A 19,328-nucleotide genomic window follows, 5' to 3' on the forward strand; every position below is an offset into this window, starting at 1 on the left:
AACGACATCCAGATGGAGACATTGCACTTTATTTTAAGACTTTCGTTTGCGTGCAGCCAAACCTCCACCCAACATGTGTGTCTGGCTGTTCTACTCTACTCAAATATGTCTGTATTTATTTCGGTATGTACATCAGCTCGTTAGTAAGATCAAGAAGAATGGGGATATTGGGAGAGAGCGAGGTGGTTTAGTTTCTCCTTCTCAATTATTGTAGGCTATTCGGGCGTATAGACATTGGAAGAGGGACTTTACAAGATTGTTAAAGATTTCCATGTTCGTTTAGTAATGATTGGAGAAGGGAGATTTAAAAAGAAGAAGATATAACATAAGAACTCAACGTACGATCGATGGTAACGTACAGCGTCTGATTGAAGGTAGAGTTCATGACGCAGCAATCGAATTTTGTAAGACCGGTGTTGAGCCGTTGCGACCGTAAGGTAAAACCATTGGCCGAATCGTACGTAGTGTTATAGGACTCAGGCTAGAAGAAGGTAGAAGAAGCAATGAATGTGTTTTCTTTTTGATAGAGAGACATTCCAAAACGAATATAAAGAAAGATAGCGAGATGGAAAGACACAGATTGCACAGATGAAATATAGAGCCTTGCTATCAGAAGAACCAAGTCTTGCAGAACTCGTCCAGAACGCATCAACTCACCCCTTCGAGATCGTTATACAGCTCCACCTCCACTTCCGGGTGCGTAGGTTTGCACGGGATGACAAAGTCATCGTACTGCTGGACGCGAAACACTGGCGACGATACCGGCACGAGCGGATGCTCCGGATCGTTCACATACACGTACACGGTGGAGGCCAGATATTCGGCCACCATATCGTCCAGCTCATCCTCGCGCTCCTCGTCGTACGAAGCAACGTTGATGCAGTAGTACCGGCCGACCTGTTTGGCTGACGCGTCCGTTAGCATCAGCACGCTTCCGTACGGTTTGTCGGGATCGTCCGTTTCAAAGTCCACAGGGTACACGTTAGGTGGTTCCTAAAAAAAAAGAATGATAGCGACGGCAGCGGTGGCGACAACACAATGGATTAATAAAAGAAATCGATCATCTTCGAATGGGGATTGTTTCCGGCTTACCCAGTGGAACGATGCGGCATAGCTTTTCCACAAGATCGGCTGGGCGGATTTACAGGTAAAGTTCCAGCTAGCACCCTTCGGTAGTACGATCTCCTCCTCGACGGTGTCGATTTCCGGTGCACCGTGTGCATTGGCGGCATCCTGCTCACGCACAATATGACCCTCGTCGAGCGCTGTGGAAAGAAGAAAGTCAGTTAGTTTTTGGGGGGAAATAAAGAGTGATAGTTCCATTCAGTGCGTGACACAAGTATGCAGGAAGGTAAGTGAAATAATCGCTGCGCCGTGTGTGTCGTTCAGAACCGAATTCCTCGTTGCTCAGGAATGTGTGCCAGCCGCTTTACCCTACCCACGATAAGACTCTTTTTGTTTGTAAACATTCTTGCAATGACCTCCCGAGACTCTTTTCGGTGTGCGGAGTGTACGCAGCGGAATGTTATCGTTCATTCGTTTGTTCCTTTTTTATCAATCTGTTCTGTTTCCGTTTTCCTTCGCAATTGTACGCATGGGTCGTTTTCTTTCATCGCTGCAGTTTGGTTGCTTTCCTCACTGGGACAACACAAGAGAATGCAATGCAGATAGAGACGGATGGATGGATGGCTGGTGGTTTGATTGTTGGATCGCACCAAATTACAGTAACTGAAGCTGATCAGCCATCCAGCGTGGTGTGCCGTTGCAGGATGGCACCAGAGACAGTTTCGCAAGCAACCGTACACTAGAGAGCATTGCTTGAGCTTCACGTGCTCGTTTGCCACAAAACCCCAAACCACGAACGGCAAACACTAAATCTTGGGTGGATTGTGGCGGCGGCGTCCGTTCACGGGCCACGGCTCTCATGGGCCACGGGTTGTTTATGGCCGGCCGGATAGTTCAGGTGATGCAATTAGGGCAGCTAGTGATGCCTTACTTGCCGGTAATAGGAGATTAATGAATGTGGTGTGTGTGGCGTCTGGCGTTTGATGCCCCTTTTGGCGGGTCTGGCATGGTTGGATGCGTGAAATTTAAGAACGTTCTCTGTTGCGTTTTTCCATCTTTATTATGGTGCGGTCCATGGCAAACCAACCGTGCCCATGAGTTGGGTTTTGCGGGGAAAACCATGATCGTATACGCGTGAGAGAGAACAGTAAATGATCGGTCATTGCGAAAGGAGTATTGATTTTACTCAAGCATATAACAATATGTTGTGTAATTAGCAATTGTATGTTTTGCAATAAATGGAGTAATATAAATGAATAGATATAAATGAAACGGTCACCTTAAAATCCTTGCTTGACCATACTTATATTAGTAGAATTAATTAACAGTAGTAAAATAAATGGTCATTGCGAACACATAAACATAAATACATAAATTTGCCCCCATTTCATGTTTAAAAACAATCAAAGTTTTTCTCGTGTGTTTTTTTTTGTGTTCGATGACTCTAATTTATCGATGTACGTGGACATTTGGTTTAATCAAAAGAGAAGTTAGATCCACAACTATACTCCTAAGGCATCGTTTTACCATTACGCACAAATAATACTTCCAAGAATGCTTTTGGAAGATTACAATTTCCTTTCCAAGACCATTTCACTGGTTCACTGTGTAAAAGAGTTGTTGTTTTACGTATTAAAAATGCCATGTAGTAATGCTTTATTGGCCAAAAGCGCGTCGCGCGTGGAGTCAACTCAACAAAGGATTTTTTTAATCATTTCCGCACGTTGATTTGATATAAAGTGGCTGGTAGTTCAAGTAATACACAACAAACGCTGCCAAAACAGAAACAACACACGTGACAAACACATGGTTGCTTGGTTGTTGAATTAAAAAAAAAAACACACACACACCATACATCCAGTTTAAAAACGGTTTAAAGATCGTTTGGTTAACATTTAGCTTGATTTGAAGGTTGTTACAATCGTTGTAACATGCAACACGTTTTGTTTCATTGAAGTTATACAACTTTACTGACCTTTAACTAAATGAAGTATTCGAGGGACAGGTTGAAATATATTTTAAAATATTATAAAAATACGTGTTTGTGTTCACGTTAAGAGTTCAAACAAAACATTAAACATAATGCATAATGCATAAACATAATGCCGCAGTCTTGCGATACAAATCCGCCGATCCCGGTATCGTCAATTTTTTCAAGTATCGTTCCGCAGCCAGGCGATTGACTCCCGCAGATTCATCAAAGTGTCCCGCGTTCTTGAGTTCTGTAGGAAAACCCTGTATTCTAAATGGTTTGAGAGATCGCATGATCACCAAGAGGTCTTGTTAACATCAAAAACCATTCTTATGGTTAAATTTTACAAAAATAATGTTCTCTTGATGATGAATTCCCCATTCTCTTCTTGTTGGAATTCTTGTTTTACTACAATAAACGTCATAAACTATGACTTCATTTAAAACGATTTAAACATTCGAAATACAACATTTGTGTGAAGATGATACAGAAGTGTTGTTTCACCTTCGAAACAATAACAAATGACGCCCAACAACAATTTGTCACCCTGTTCACCCCCTCCACTAATACTCACCACTAACGAATGTCGCCGAATGCTGGAACACACTGCAGACAGCGAGGAGCGTAACGCTTAATATCACAGTCGCTGGTTGGCCAACCATCTTGGTGCTAATGGAATTCGCTAATTCGCTGCTAAACACTGCTAGACACCGTGCGTGTCCTTCCACTCGGCACTGGAGAATTCTAGCTTGCACACTGTTTCCACTGCAAACGCACAACACTTCATAGTTTCGTCACTCGGCAGAGGACGCAGCGCGTCAAACACTTCATTCCTGTGGCACCAATAAACCAATAAAGAGAGAAACAGAACGAGTGTGAAAAATCTATTTTATAAACGTATAAAAGAAGCACTGCAACACATCTTTCCGAAGATGAGTTGAAGATGAGTTTTTCAAGCGCACAGAACTCTTCGAGAGGTATCGATAAGTGTTTCATAAGGTGATTTTTGAAGTTTACTACACAATGAATCACATTCCCACTGTTGTTATTACCGCACTAACTATTTCAAATGGAATGTAACTAAAATTAGAATAAGCAAACGATTAATGATCCGTAAACACTAACACGCCGCGGGTTCAATGAACGGCATGTACTAGGTTTGCGATCTTCAATCCCGTCGCAAACTGCAAACATCAACAAATACGTCGGACCAGCTGGCACCATAACGCAAACACGCATACACAAACACTTTTGCCCTTTCGGTGTTTCTAGTCCAGGACCGAGCACTACAAACGCTGCTTGGCAATCACAGCACGGCCAAATGATGGGTTGCACTTTTCTCACCGATCGACACCGATATCACGCACGCAAAACGGCACCCAAAGCCGTCCCCACGATGTCCTTGTACGTTGTACTTATTTGTCGCTGTTTGCGTCTCGCAGGCCGTGACACCGTTGAGCGCCACTGAATGGAGGAACGAACGGATGAACGAACGGATGGGAAATAGGAAGCACCAGGAAAGCTCTCCAAAAAGGGATGTCGTCTCACAGATGTCGCCAGACCCGTTTGCGTGTCGATAAATTAAATCCAATGTATACGCAGAACGTGCAGTGTCCGGTTTTGTCACTGCAGTCAATATTTGTTTCCAATTGGCCAGGAATTGGTTACATTGTTCTTGCCGGGATTACTTGTACGGTAAAAGAAAATTAAATCACTCCATCACGTGTATAGGTAAAGATATAATTGTTCAACAACCCAACACCCGAGCCGAAGCGTTAATGGTTGGCATCACTAACCGGAAGCCGGCCAGCAATTAATTACAGTACCGGTACCGTAAAGAGTGCCACGCACACACACCTTTGGACACAACGGAGCTTAGTGACATCAGGAACTTCGGGTTGGTCTTCACCTAGTACGATACCTGCCACTGCAGTGTACCATTTAATCAACTGGTATGAAAGTCTTCCCATGGGAGAATGATTGTACCAACCGCAAATCATCCGCATGGATGTCACCCCTTCGGAGAAAGCAAACGCACTAGGAGCGGCTAGGAGTGGCTAGCCACTTCCGCAAGGTAATTAAACACATTGGAAATAGGAGGATCGAAAGATAGTAGTTGTTTTACAGTTGGAAGGAGATGGAAATTATGGTGCAGTTTAGTCGGGGCTATTAGAAGAAGCATTTAAAACTGTGCATTAAGGAGGATACAAAACTAAAGGTTTCCGAAATTCAAGATCCATTTTTCTAGAAGCTCAAGATCACAAGAACAGCAGGTATCACTTTCTTGAAGCTCACGCTCACAATACTTCTGCCCAGATGGTAATCCCATTTTAAAATGTGTCTAGAAGTTTTTCATGGACACGAGACTGATGTTTTGCATTTTATTCACGTGGTTTAATATCCATTTATTTATCAATCACCCATCGATGTTAGGAACGAAGCAACGATCAAACGAACCGCATGAACCGCAACAAATAAGCGGATGAACCATAGAAGGGTCTAATGAAATAAAGATGAACTAATTAGGCTTAGGGAACTATAGACACCAACTTGAACAAGAATACGACTTACGAGTCTTAAAGTTACAGACTTTGTTGAAGTCTGTGAAAAACTACAACTTTATTCGTTACAGTGCTATAAAGAAATGGTAGAGGACGTGTCATCTTTCAATCTAAGAGGCGAATGATGCCAATCGGCTCGAAGTCTCTATAAAAATAAATAATAATAAGCTGTGTTTTAAGCCTAAAACCTATCATACATAATAAAATTGCTTTTTTTAGGTTTTTTTTAACTGATTTCTGAACATTATTTCTGAACCTTTGAAGTAATCATTAAATCATGGCACGAATTTCACAAAACACTGGAAAACAGTCCAACAATCTTGTCAAATTCTGCATTCACACATCTAATGGGACTTTAATTTTGTTAATGAAATTCTTCCCCAACCCTTTCCAGTTGAGTCACGCACGGTGACTCGCGAGTGTTGCAAACGTTTAGCCCGCTCGTGTGTCCAAACAAAAGCGTTAGCGTTTCATCTCGCGGGACAGCTGCTCATCATCAATGGTAATAAAAATAAATGAGACAATTAGCACTGGTTTAGCCATGGTCCCGGCTTCTCGTGTGGGGAATTTCGTATGGAAATTCGCTACCAACCTAGGAGCTTCTAAAATAATACTGTTCTCTACTCATAGAGTAGAGCAAGTAGTCTATTCGCTCTGCAAACGCTGTGCACCGTGCCACTTGGAACCCATCACACAACATTGTTTGTTTTTTCTTTTTCGGCAACACTTTTTCGGCAACATCCCCAGCATCTGCTCGAATGACCCCAAAGCAACATCCATTCGGCGCCAACGGTAAATTCGCGTCCGGGTGAAATGTTTTACCGGCCCGCTTTATTTGCATGCTCCGTTGCATGTCCCGTTCGTGTCCGCTGGCCGAGAAGCTCGCTTTTTGCGTACAAAGTAACGCGAAATGAAACAACGGCCTGGAACGGCGGGATTGCGACTTTCGTAAAAGTTTACTCAGAACCGTATGGGGTGTGGGCAACAAATAAGTCAAGGCCTCACAAATCATTGTGCGTGTGCGTGTACAGTGACTGTCCTTCAGGGAGGGTAAAGAAGAGATTGGTTCCAACCCTTGCTCTGCTTGGCGAACGTGACGAGATGGCACACATTTGCATGTGCGTTTCACCGATCAATAAGGAGAGCCGTTGCTGCGAATTTCTGCAGTTATTGTGGCTAATTGAATTTATATCAAGGTTTCACAGCATTGTGTGAAGAAATAGGGTATTTTAATAATTTACTGCTAATTTAATTGCAAAGCTTAATTATAAACACATCAATTTTAATGAAGACAAATCCTTTTTGCCTCCAATCAAGCACTGATTGGATCAGCGGCCGTTGCTTTGCATTACAGAGGTATTGCCCGTTTGACAACCGGAACTGCATTCCTGTGCTGATCGGCTTTTGGTCCCGTTTTTCCATGTTCGCATTCCGCATCCAGGCTTTCCCATACCGAGCCAACCAATCGTTTGACCTTTTTTTGCCTTTACAGACCTTGGTATGCACGCGGCTCGGCAAATGACTTGCTGACCTGGCCGAAAGGCACACACAGAAGGAGGCGTAGAAGGGATTTATCGATTTTTAGTTTATCCGCATGTGTCGAATAGTTGTTCCGATGTGGGGAGTAAGTGTGGGCAAACGTCGCGAAGGTAAAAGGTTGGCAAAATTAAGTAACATAAAAAAAACACACACACACTCAACCACTCAATAAAGTGGAACAGAAAATGGACTTCCCGTGTACAACGCAGAACGGCATGACGGTACGATGACGATTGGCGGCCGTAATTAGAAATGCGAGGAAATTTCCATTTCTGTTGACGGTTTTCCTACGCGTTGATGGTGCCGTTTTGCTACTGAACTCAAGAGAAGCAACGAGAAAAAGAGAGAAAGAGATTGAGAAAGTGCGAAAAACACACTTGAACTGTGTTTGATCAACACAGCGCGACGAAGCTCAACTGTTGCATGTTGACCGCACAATCGGTCTAATTTCATCATGCGCGTTATTAATCCATTTATCCTTTTGTGAGAGGATGGCTGTTTGATTAATGGATTTAGGATGTCACGCTGAGAACGCATTTGCGAGGGTGCGTTTAGGATAGCATCTACTGATGTAATTTTTCAATATAATATTTTTTTATTATCTGTATCATTGAAAAGATGTACAAAATATAGAGATTAATTTAATTAAAAAGTCACACAAATTAGTAAGATTTTTTACTAGTAATTAGAAACAAGAGAAATCATGCAAAAATATACTTAAGTATACTTGATATAAAGAAGTAAAAATAAACCGATTGCACCGATTGCAAAGATCTAACAAATAACCTTTTTCTTGTTGAGAAGGATATAGTTAAAGTACCTATAAAAGTACCTTATGAAATTAGCTTCACAGTAAACTTTAAACTAACGTAGCTTCGTACTTAAGGGATCATCCTTAAATTACGAAACGCACACAGGGGGTCCCCGAGATACACAGTACCTTTTATACGCGCATTCGGAGATTCGCGGTTTTCTAAATCTGACAATTTATTGAGCATATTGTACTGATTTGACACATCAATTGTAAAATGATGGAAATGATAGTGAATTGAAAAATAATTTCCGTTTTGATCGAATGTTAAAAACTATTTCAAAAGGTTTAAAACTGTTGTATTCAGTCAAATTTATGTCAATTAATTAATAAAGTGACTTGCAAAATTACACTAAAATTAGTGATATTTTGCCTGGAAATCACGAGATTCGTCTTAAGCGTAAATTCAAGATACGCGGTATTTTGCGTCCGTTTTCGGTCCTCATCAACCTTGATTCTCGAGGACCACCTGTATTACATACCTAGATTCAAACTCTTTCCAACAAAAAGGCTATTTTTTCAATAAGTTCAAATCGAAAGAATGCCTGCTAGTTCTGCATTTTATGTTGTATAGTAGAATAAGTATCCACATTATTCACCATTAAATATATGTTTCTGTTCAAGGTGTACAGTATATTACAAAATAAAAAAAGGGAAAAAACTAGGTGAGAAGGGAGAAAATTTTCATGTTCTATGTAACGTAATTTATGGATGATCTTTAAACATACAAGGTGACTGACAATCATACAAGATCCTATTTAAAGCCCATTTTAATATTTCTCTTTCGTTAAACTGCATTTTAAACCCCACGACAGTAGAAGCGCCCCTTATCCGCGGTGGTCAACACATCTCCTCCCTCCACTGCCGACAGCTGGCAGAACCAATTTCAAGTGATTTAACAACACACGCGCATTCGTACCGGGCTTCGGAGCTGAAGCACCATCTCCCAAGTGGTCTATATCAGTGGTTTGCCTTCCCATCTCCCTGCCAGTGGCGTTAAACTAGTGTGTCGTGACCTCTCTTGTCTACCATTCTCCCCTAGCGACTGTGCCGGACCTGGCCAGATCGCTTCCAATCCTTGTTTTCCTTTCCTTTCTCGTGTGGCGAGACATCCTTAAGATGACCGCATCCAGCCGTAGGGTTTGGTTGAATGGGCGCTTAAAATGGGAAGCAAAATGCCTCTTTGGCCACTTGGACAGTGATGATAATGATGACATCATCATCACCACCATCACACTTGTGTGTTTGTGTGCTACGGGAGTAAATTAACGCCACAAACTCACAACATATGGGTGTCCATGGGGAAGGCAACAGCAGCAGCGGCAGGAGCGCCACCTCGGCGTACCGTCCTATAGAGACCACGCCGAAGTAAAAGTATGCGCGCGAATCATCGTTTGGCGGCAGTGGTTGTTGTTTGCATGATCGTTAACAACCGGGCACATGTGGTGCAAATATGCGGCCAGAATCGTGCTCGTTTCCGAATGTGTGTTTTGTCAACACACACTTACACACACAAACGCAGTTGTGCGTGTTTTCTTGTCACCTTCCGGAATTTTTCATGTGTGATGGGTTTTTAGTACCGCGAAAACCCCTACTAGTCACCCCCCACGAACACTTCTCACTAGATAGCAATGGTGAGGAGAAGGTCTGTAGCCCTGTAACCTAGTTCTAACGAAGCGTTAATGAAACAAATTGTTGTAGCGCACCCATTCCGAGCGTCTAGGGGTGGTTTCTAAGAATATTTGATCCATTGAGCGGGGAGGTTAAAGTTCAACTGAGGCGCATTAAGGCACGTTACACTTGCAGCTTGCTTTCACACCAACGCGTACAAAAAACCATAAACCGGTGCCGGTGCGTCCGCTGAACTAAACTCATCCGTTGCTGGACTCGACCGGGAGAATTTGGAGTCAGTAAGTCAAACCACCGAACGGAAGCTTCATGAATCACCCAATTGTCTCGTTCGGAAGAAGCACGGTGAAATGTTTTTAAAAGTTTTAGCACGTCTCACTGATTACAGTCCTAGTCGCGAGCTTCCTGAATGGGTATAGCCCGAAATGCCAACTAGTGAGACTAATGCTTCAACCGGGGGGGTCTGAGTTACAGCACGAAGGATGCCAGCAATAAATGGGAGCTGAAATAAAACCGTAAAAGAAAGCAATAAGACACGAATGGCGAATGAAGCCATAGCGCTGGTTGGCTGTGCGGTGTTACATTTGTGGAATATATTAGTGGAATTCCATGCAGATTTTTTCGATGCATTCAATTGAATTCCAGAGCCGTTGTTGCGGAGGTTTGCTGGAGAAGTGTGTGGCACATGCAAATTGGGAGTTGCTTTTGAGGGATTTTTTTTCATTTGATTGTGCATTTTTCGTTAGTTCTGCTTCACTTTCTTTATAGGATAAGTGAATTTTGCGATGTTTATGGATACATACATATTATTTGACTAACAAGAAACCTAATAGAACATAATTTGCCCATTTTATTGCACTATTTTGAATCCATATTTGCATCAACAGTGCACTCTTGAACGTGCACTTCCAGTGTTGGAAATGGCAAAACTGTTTGGATGGAAATGTTCACACATTAATAATGCATTACAGTTGGGGATTTATTTTTAGATCTTCCAGCTCCATCTGCCAACCCGACCAACCAGAGCGAATCAATGGCAATGGCCATTGTTTTGAAAGCAACCCGTCAGACCGGGTTCGATTTCTATCAATGAACGTTATCGCCAACGGTTATCACTTGTCCCACATTGCAATCCAACTGTGCAAAACGAAAAGGCACAATAGTTCATCGTTATGTAAACATAAAACTTATTTATTAGCAATTTTATTGGTTTATTACCATTGAATTGTACATGTAGCTGTTTATGAGTGTAAAAAAATATAAATAATATAAAAACAATTACAAACATCGGATTATTTTTCTTCCTCAACCTTGTGCAGAAATGAGTACAGTTTGATTAAGAATATAATCCTCCCTTGTAGAAGAATCAATTATAATGTTTTTATAAAATAAAACCTCATGTCAGGACAGTGGATGCTTAGACGAATATATCACACTACATAGCGGAATGCGCCTAAATGCAGACAATTCTATACCTATTGATCATTTTTAACTATCTTAATATCAGAAATATTAGACACCCAGTGTATCTTAAAAGCTAACATTTATAATTTTCTAAATTTAGTTTATGTAATAAGAAGCATACGATAAAGGTGAAAATTCAGCACCAAATACTAATGTAAAATTAATGACTGCGCCTAAAGTTATGCAAATTTACATCATTTGATCTGTAATAAATAAGCCGTAATTTATTCTTCTAGTTAAGCCATGCTGACGTCACGATAAATATTTTTTGTTATGAGGTGTATGAAAAATTTAACTGTGAAATAAGTTTTCTTGATTCGAGTTGAAATCGAAATAGAATAAATTTCAGTGTCATGTTATAATATTAGCTGATTTTTTTGCTTCCATCTCCCCTAAAACCGCAAAATTCCATTAGCACAATATTAATAACGCAACACGTTTGTCGCCAGCCAGATATGGTTCGCGTATTAACGCAACCGTAATCGGTGTTTGCCTATTTCTTATCAGTTTGGGCAACACATGTAAACCGTCTAAGGTAACATTGCCCAATAAAGTTCCCAGTAGACACTCACACACACACATCATCGCCGGCTAGTGTGCTGAATAAGCAACAGAAAGTGTTATTCACTGCACGGAAAAGGTAAATAAAAAACCCTCCTCTTCTGAGGTACTTCCTTTCTGATCCACTTTTGAGTAAAAAAAACACACACCTTGAATTGTGAATATTTGTCCAGTAAAGTAAATAAAAATAGCCTGCTTCGTAGTAGTAGAGAGCTTTTGCACTGCAAGCACTTTTGCACTTAAACCAACCACACTGCCTTAAGCGCAGCACGTTGCACCTTTACGATGCGCGCGCACTCTGCATCCGCCCAACCGCCACCAGCCAAGTGGCTTAACAAAATAAACCACAGTTGTCGCAGAGAAGGGAAAGAGACGGAGGAGACGGAGAGATAAAGCGAACTTAAGAGCCGCTTTGCCGTTTGGGTCCAATGGACAGTGCCGATACGATAAGCCGGCATGGCTCTGCCCATGGAACGTTTCGGTCCTTACGCACGTATCCACCGTCTAGCAAGTGTCGCTGTGTTTGGGCAGAGCGCGTCACTTGAGGCACGAATACGACCCAACAAACCGTGATGACAGTAGCCCACCCTTGTCCATCCTCTGTATATCTCACACACACACACCTCTGCGTGGGTTGCATTTTTGCATGGCTTTTACATTTAAAGCCTGGGTGGGTTTTCTGGCTGGAGTAGCCTACGCGCTCGCAAGAAAAGGGCAGAGTCACCTGTTTCGCTGACGATGGCACCCGAAACGAGGGCCCGAAACGGAAACCTAAACCCACCCGGTAACTTTGTTATTGTCTCTTTCGTGTTTGTGGTTTCCGGTTCTGCAAGCATGGTCACCATTGAAACACAATACTTGGGTGAAGTGATCGTGCCTGTTTGCCAGTGCTGCTGCTGGATGCACTTTCCATGCCGCGATTCTACCTGCCAACCTTTGCTAACTGGAATGTGGAACTGTCTGGGCACTGTATCTGTGGTGCGTCAGCCGTGCGCAAGTGTGCATCGAGTCAGAGTGTCTTATGACACATAGGGCCACAATTCGTGCCAATGGAGAGAGAAAGATGACGAAGATGGTGATGATTTATTTATTTATTTATTTATTTAAATCAAAGTTATCGGGCAGTATGCCTAAATAACTTAATGCTTACAGTGTACAAGTTTAAATTATGGACCTAGAACTAACTTGAATATGCTGACGCAGCTGACTAACGGATTGATTGAAATCTGCTGATAACCCTAACCTATTATACACATCAATCATTTTGAGCAGTGGATCATTGGCACCAAAACCAGTCGATCTAAAAGGGCTTCTTAGTAGCTCTCTACTTCTAAGACCTCTAGAGGGAGTAGAAAAGCAAATAAAATTTAAAATGTCAGGTGCATCAATGATGATGATCATGCAGTGAGTTGTTGATTCTTTGAGTTGGCTTGACTTCACTTACACGTATGATCTCGCTGGAGAAACGTTCCAAAATCCCAAATTTCCAATTTCGGGCCAGTGGGTTCTGGTTAATGTCATCCCGAACCACACCCAACTCAACAATGTCTATCAATGCGTTCATTCCTTCACACGTTCGGTTGTACAAGCAATGTGCGCTGCCTGCATTCCGACCAAGAGGTAATAAGAACAAAAACCAAACATTTATAAACAAAAACACTAATGGCGCTCGTTGTGCTCGGTTTTGGTAAACAACACTCTCAAGCTCGTTTGGTGAAATGGAGTTCTTATTCGCTTTTCCGAAGTTATACGCAACTGCAACGCTTGTATGCAGCTCTCGCACCCTTGTTGGAGCAGCAGCGGACTGTTGCGCCGGAAATTAATCGATGGGATCGACGGGACGATCAATTGAACGCTATTGAACTCTCCCGCCAAAACGAGGGCACCATCCGTGCAATGGTGCACTATTGACGTCACGGTTCAATGAGAGTGCTCCGGGCGGAATGTGTGGTGGGACATTACCAGAGCAGCGGGAAACTAACGATCATCAATTCGATTCTTGGAACCCACACGGCTCTAATGTCAAACAATATTTGTGGGGCTTTCCCACTTTGGTGACAGTTTTTTATTCCACTTTTTCGTCAATTTACTCTCAACATACTGAAACATTGGTTGCTGGAGATTTCATGGGAACTGGAGAAGTCGCAGTTGCGTCGTCGCAGTCCGGTGGCGCTGTAAAGGTGCGCCCCACTCCCCCATCGTAATTCCAGCAAGCGAGAGAGGGGGTCGCAGTTACACTCATTCTGATTGAGCTTGCTGTGTATGTGTGTTCGTGAACACTTTTACAACGCATTACAATGCATGAAGTTTGAATGTTTGTACAACTCGCAGAGACCCAGGTGTGTAGTATCGCCTATCCCTTCGCCCAAAGTACGATCGAAGCTGCGCGAGAGCCGGGTCTGGACAGTTGGCTGAGTTGACGACGTGCGAGAGTAGTTGTGATCGCAGACCAGTTGCGGGCTCACCTTTTTTTTTATTTTGCCCCGTTGTGGTTCGATGATTCATCCGCACGCTGCACGCATGACGTGTGTGTGATTTCCGAAACCCCGACCAGTGGACTTTGCGACGTGCAAAGCGGATCTCTTCCGGCCAAGGGTAGGGGATGTGATCAGACAAAAAAAAACCCCTGTGGCAAGGTGGAGTGAGCTGGCGCGTTTGGAAGTTTGACGGTAGTAAAGAAGTACTATGCTAAAAGCTTGTTTGGATGTCTTGGTGGCATTGAGCATTCAAGGTATGAGTCGTGCTGACCATGCAGACCATATGGTTCTACCAAACATGGAGCAATTGAGTCAGATGTATTAACATGATCAACATTGTCTCCTTATTTGGGATATTGAAAATATTTTGAATTTGGTTATCATACAACATTTGCAATATATAATTATTTTTAATTATATTTATTTTTTATGTTATAATTGCAAGTGACTACAGTATTTGCCCGAGTTGAGTAAATTTTTCATTTTGAAAATTTATATGTTATACCAGCAAAATTTTCTCCAAAATAAATTGTATTGTCGCCAAAAGTTTGCATTCAAAATTAACCGAAAATTCAACATGAATTGTTTTCAATAAGTAATTAATTGCAAAAGAGAACAATTCTTAATCAGAAATCACTATTTATCAACTATATTTTGACAGAAAAACGTGGTATTCGACTTACTTCAAAATCTGAGTCTCCGGAACGCATTATTTGCATAACTTGGGGAAATACTGTACTCTGATCCAGAGAGCTCAAAATGAATTGTGCAAAATTAAGCACAAAATGCAGGATGTCTCTATCCAGCTCAGAATCGGATGTTTAAAATCTGATTCGTGAAATCTTATGTCAAGATTGTCAATTGTTTGTTAAACGTAGCTCCAAGTAGCCACCGACAAGGAACATTGAATTTAGCATTAGCGTGCTGTAATGTAGTTAAAAAATTGCAATATATTCTTATGGTGTTGGAATCATTAGAGAAACCCTATAATATGTAGAATATCATAAATTAATAAAATCAGACCAAAGTCTATCAGAAAAAAAAAATTGATCTTTAGCGAGAATCGCAGAAAAGAGTAAATAAAATAAAGCATAAAATAGTATGTTCAACAATAGTTTCATTCACAAATGAACAAAACAAATAAAAGATAAAAAAATGTCTATATTTCCAAATGTAAGTATAAAAACCATAGTTTACACGAAATCTTGAAATAAATTAGCAAAACTTTTGAAACATCAAGATCATATAAAAACAAGCAAACACATGTAAATAGAAACCGTTCCAACAAGCATACAATTTCCGTGCTTTATCATATCTCAATTCGTTAGGGACCGTTAGTCCGCAGCGGCACAACACTTGGCTTGGTGCTTGGTTCATTTACTTTCCCTGCCCATAATATGCCATATGTGTTAAAACTTTTATATTGCTGTGTTATCGTTTACATTCTTTTCCCCCTGCGTTCGTTTGCTCTTCCAATCGCGCTGTGTACGATTTATCATCAAGTTCTACACACTCTGGCGAACGGTTTATCTCGCACGATACACAACCCGGCTACGTTACGTACGATAGGCACGAGTTTCCCGTTGTCCGAAAGGGTTGTCGCACTTCTGGCTAGAAGTTCACGGGTAAGATGCAAACGACACAGACAAACGTTGGAATAAAGAAATAGAGAGAAAAGCGAAACTTCTTAGAACAGAACGGAAAACTGTAGAATTGATAATCTGTGCAACTGGCCATGGCTGGGTGTTGGAGACACATAGCGTGGGTCTATTCAAAAGTTAGAAAGCTAGAAAGTGGACAGTTGAGAAAGAGAAAAAAAGTTCCTTTCCTCTGCCAGCAGCAGGGTCCATGTGTCGATGGCTGAGCTTATAGCTTCACAAAACGACACGCGTAAAGTTCAATATATGTGCTGCATTTCGAGCTCATATTCTTCAACTCGTCAACCGGACGTTTTTCTATCAGCCGGTACGTGGCTGGTTGGTTGTGCTTGTTTAAATATTGACCGTGCCGTGTTTTGTTGCATTAGCTCACACAGTTTCAGCGTGTCGACGGTGCGGTTTGTCTTCAATCGTATGTTTTTTCTTCAGCCAAAGTCCCGATAGGCCAATTGGGGAAGTTGGGTACGCTTTTTATTTATTGTTTGAAGAGGAAAAAATGAGGGTACTACAACAATAAACAGGGGTTTGGAGCACAATGAAAACTTACACACGACGAGGTGACCGAACAAGCTCCGCGCCAAAGTGTCAAACAAAGTTACGCGCATGATTTACAAAACTAGCGCGAACAAAAACTTCAACACGTACACGTTTGCTCAGTTTTGCGTCGCGTAGAGCGTTTTGTTGAGCAAACTCGTTCGTTTTGGGAGTTTTGTGGATTGGAAAATTCCACCTGTCGCCAGCATAAAACCATCCAACGAATGTGTGAGTGTGTGTAAACATAAAAAAATTACTCCCACTGGGTGTGAAAAACCACCTTCGCACCATTCTATAAGTGGCCACGCATCGAACCGATCGTTCACTCCACTCCACGCGCTACTGTTTCCTTTTTTCTTTCAGATTGTTTTTAAATAACAGAACCTCAAAGAAGATCATTTGAGTGTTTCAACAGCACAGGGAAGTTGTCGTAAAAGCAAACATTCTCCCAAAAATAACTAAATATCACGATGGAGGGCGATCAACACCTCCACACGATCAAGCGATCGCGAATTCCTGGCACACTCTCGTCTCTATGGAGTGGTGGCAGGAAACATTTTGCCCCATTTTTCTTCAGTTCTTTCTCGTTCTCTCTTTCATTTTTTTTTCGGGAATAATCTTTTTCGAACATTGCCCTTCCCGAAAAAAAAAAATAATAAAAAACAGGAACTACCGGCAGCATCCACCAGAACGTGATTCAAAAACCGGTTCATCAAACCTGATGCTCTGGAAACGTTTTTTTAATGTGTATGTGTGTTTGTGTGGGTTTTTTTTAGGGAGGGTAAGGATGGAAGATGAAGCATAGAGCATAACCATTGCGTCACTATTCCGAAACAATGATGATGGGGACGGTAGAGCCAGAGTTGTTGATCTGGAAGATGATCGACAGCACGCAGCAAGATCCATTATCGGCTAGTTTTCTCCACCTCTTTACCAACTGATCTTTAGCTACTTTACCACTTTAGCACCGTTTGATTCGCACTTCGATCTTTGCAAACTCTTTGCAGCGAGGTTCACAAACTTGATCGTAGCTCCACGATCACACTCACACACCGTTCTCGGGCGCGCACACTTACGGATCACACACGTTCGCCACAAAAACCGCACCAACGTACTAAACGTGGGGTTGCTTTTACTGCCATCTACCGGCAAACAGTAACGCAAAGAGCACACACACGCAACAAAAAAAAAAAACAGAAGAAGCGGCACGACACGACGACGATAAATTTGGCGAAATAAACAATTTATCTTTCACTGTGCATCATATTCTGTGGCCCAAAAGGAAAAGGCGAAAACAGAAACCCCATCCCGATCAGCACATTCTTCCAACGCGCGCACACACACACACACACACTCTACACGCAAGGGTTGGCCGGTAAGGGTGGACGCATGGTCGTCCACGGTGGGTTTTGCGTTTCGTTTCGGCGCACAACTTCACCACGTTGCGTTTGTGCTGCTAACGCAGCAAACAAGCAATGGCAGCAGCAGCGGCACCAACAACAACCATGACAACAACCAAGAAGGCCAAGACGGCGTCGTTGTAACGACTGAGGCGACGATCGAGTTTAAAGGCGGCCCCATCGCCGATCACACACATATTCACGATAGCGATATTCGCGCCAACCCTGCACCCTTGTTGGTTGTTGTTGTGCATACACTCAAAACTCCCGCGACCACTTGCGCCCGTCCGGCGTAGCACTGGCTTTCCGTGGCCGCTTCCCTGTCCCTGAGCTGATGATGCGTAGTTATAGCGCAAGGGAGGGGGTAAGGTTTCGGGCAGAGGGAAAACGTGGCTGTCAACCACCTCCATCAACTTTGCCCGCGATCCAGCACAGTTGGAGATCCGCACGCTCTAACATAGTACGCAAACCGTTTATTTCGGGGGGTGACATTTGTACTTAGAATACGCATTCACTATGCACTGGTTAGTGCACGGTTAAGTAGTCGGGTACCTTCTCTTACGTCGCACCCGTTGTTAAGATGCTTCACTTATGGACACGTGAGCACAGTTAATCTGTGCTGCAAGCTGCGCCAAGCCGCGTAACGCAAGGCGCGCCCTGTGTGACTTGGTGCACAATCGAGGGAAGCAATATCGCTACAAATCAAACACAAAACAAACACTTTGCCTCACACACACACATACACTTACAATCACAAATAATGCACTGTTGATAATGCAGCGCAAAGCGCAACACGAGGGAGTAGTAGTAGTTTCTTGAAGACACAGAAATAGCTACCGGCCCGGTATTAGTTCTGTCGGGACGGTGAAACGTGCGACTCACTGCTTCGGCGGTCGGTGCACAAATGAACTGGTCGAAGGTTGGCGTACTTCGGGCTGCCGAGGGCGAACGGTGGATGAACGAATGAACTTGCGCCGCATGATTGCAGGGTGCGTTGGATGGTTTGGAAGCATAGTTTCTGCATAGGATATAGATTCTTAATATATACAGAAATTAACGCTGGTAACGTAACTTCTTTTATTTTATCAAATAATTGGTAATTACCTTTCTTACATCCGAAATGTCGCATATGATTTTAAATAATGCTCCCAAGCTGCTTTTTTTGTAATCTTATATTCAAACTTTTTTTGTAATCAATTGCGATAAAGCCAAGCGAGCGTATTGTTTTGTTTTATTAAATATGTTTGAAGCTTAAAGGTGTCCTAATTAGACAAATAAATAAGCAAATAAACTTAAGCACTTATACTGTGGAAAGATAAAACGTATACGGCGTTAGAATCCTTTCTGTTCACGCCTAGAGTGTGGCCTAAGTATGTACATACTAGTGTTAGTGATAGCATTAGGATGAAATAGGATAGTGTTCCGTGGGGCGGTCCCGTGGTACAGTCGTCAACTCCAACGACTCAATAACATGCCCGTGATGGGTTTAAGACCAGAATGGACCGTCCCACCATAGCAAGGATTGACTCTCCGGCTACGTGGTAATGAATTAAGTCTCGAATGTTTGTATAGACCGGCATGTCCGTGTAGGACGTTACGCCAAATAGAAGAAGGATAGTGTAAGAATAATTATAAAATTAAGTTTAGTCTAAGTCCA

At 42.4% G+C, this 19,328-nt stretch overlaps 1 protein-coding gene across 6 annotated transcripts in view; it reads right to left on the minus strand.

Annotated features, from left to right (window-relative positions):
- Positions 1-18,586, minus strand: part of LOC120955167 (vascular endothelial growth factor receptor 1) — a 29,360-nt gene extending 10,774 nt beyond the window's left edge. For 4 of the 6 annotated variants that reach the window (XM_040375741.2, XM_040375744.2, XM_040375745.2 and 1 more), the window contains exons 1-4: positions 18,421-18,586; positions 3,612-3,870; positions 1,093-1,265; positions 658-993 (exon numbers count right to left, since the gene is read on the minus strand). In XM_040375741.2, coding sequence (XP_040231675.2) covers positions 658-993; positions 1,093-1,265; positions 3,612-3,699 — 597 coding nt within the window. In that variant the 5' untranslated portion in view covers positions 3,700-3,870; positions 18,421-18,586. The other 2 variants (XM_040375743.2, XM_040375740.2) reach the window with 2 other exon arrangements.
- Positions 18,587-19,328: the final 742 nt, after the last annotated feature.

Source organism: Anopheles coluzzii, chromosome 3, assembly GCF_943734685.1.
Source record: "Anopheles coluzzii chromosome 3, AcolN3, whole genome shotgun sequence".
Classification (NCBI taxonomy): domain Eukaryota; kingdom Metazoa; phylum Arthropoda; class Insecta; order Diptera; family Culicidae; genus Anopheles; species Anopheles coluzzii.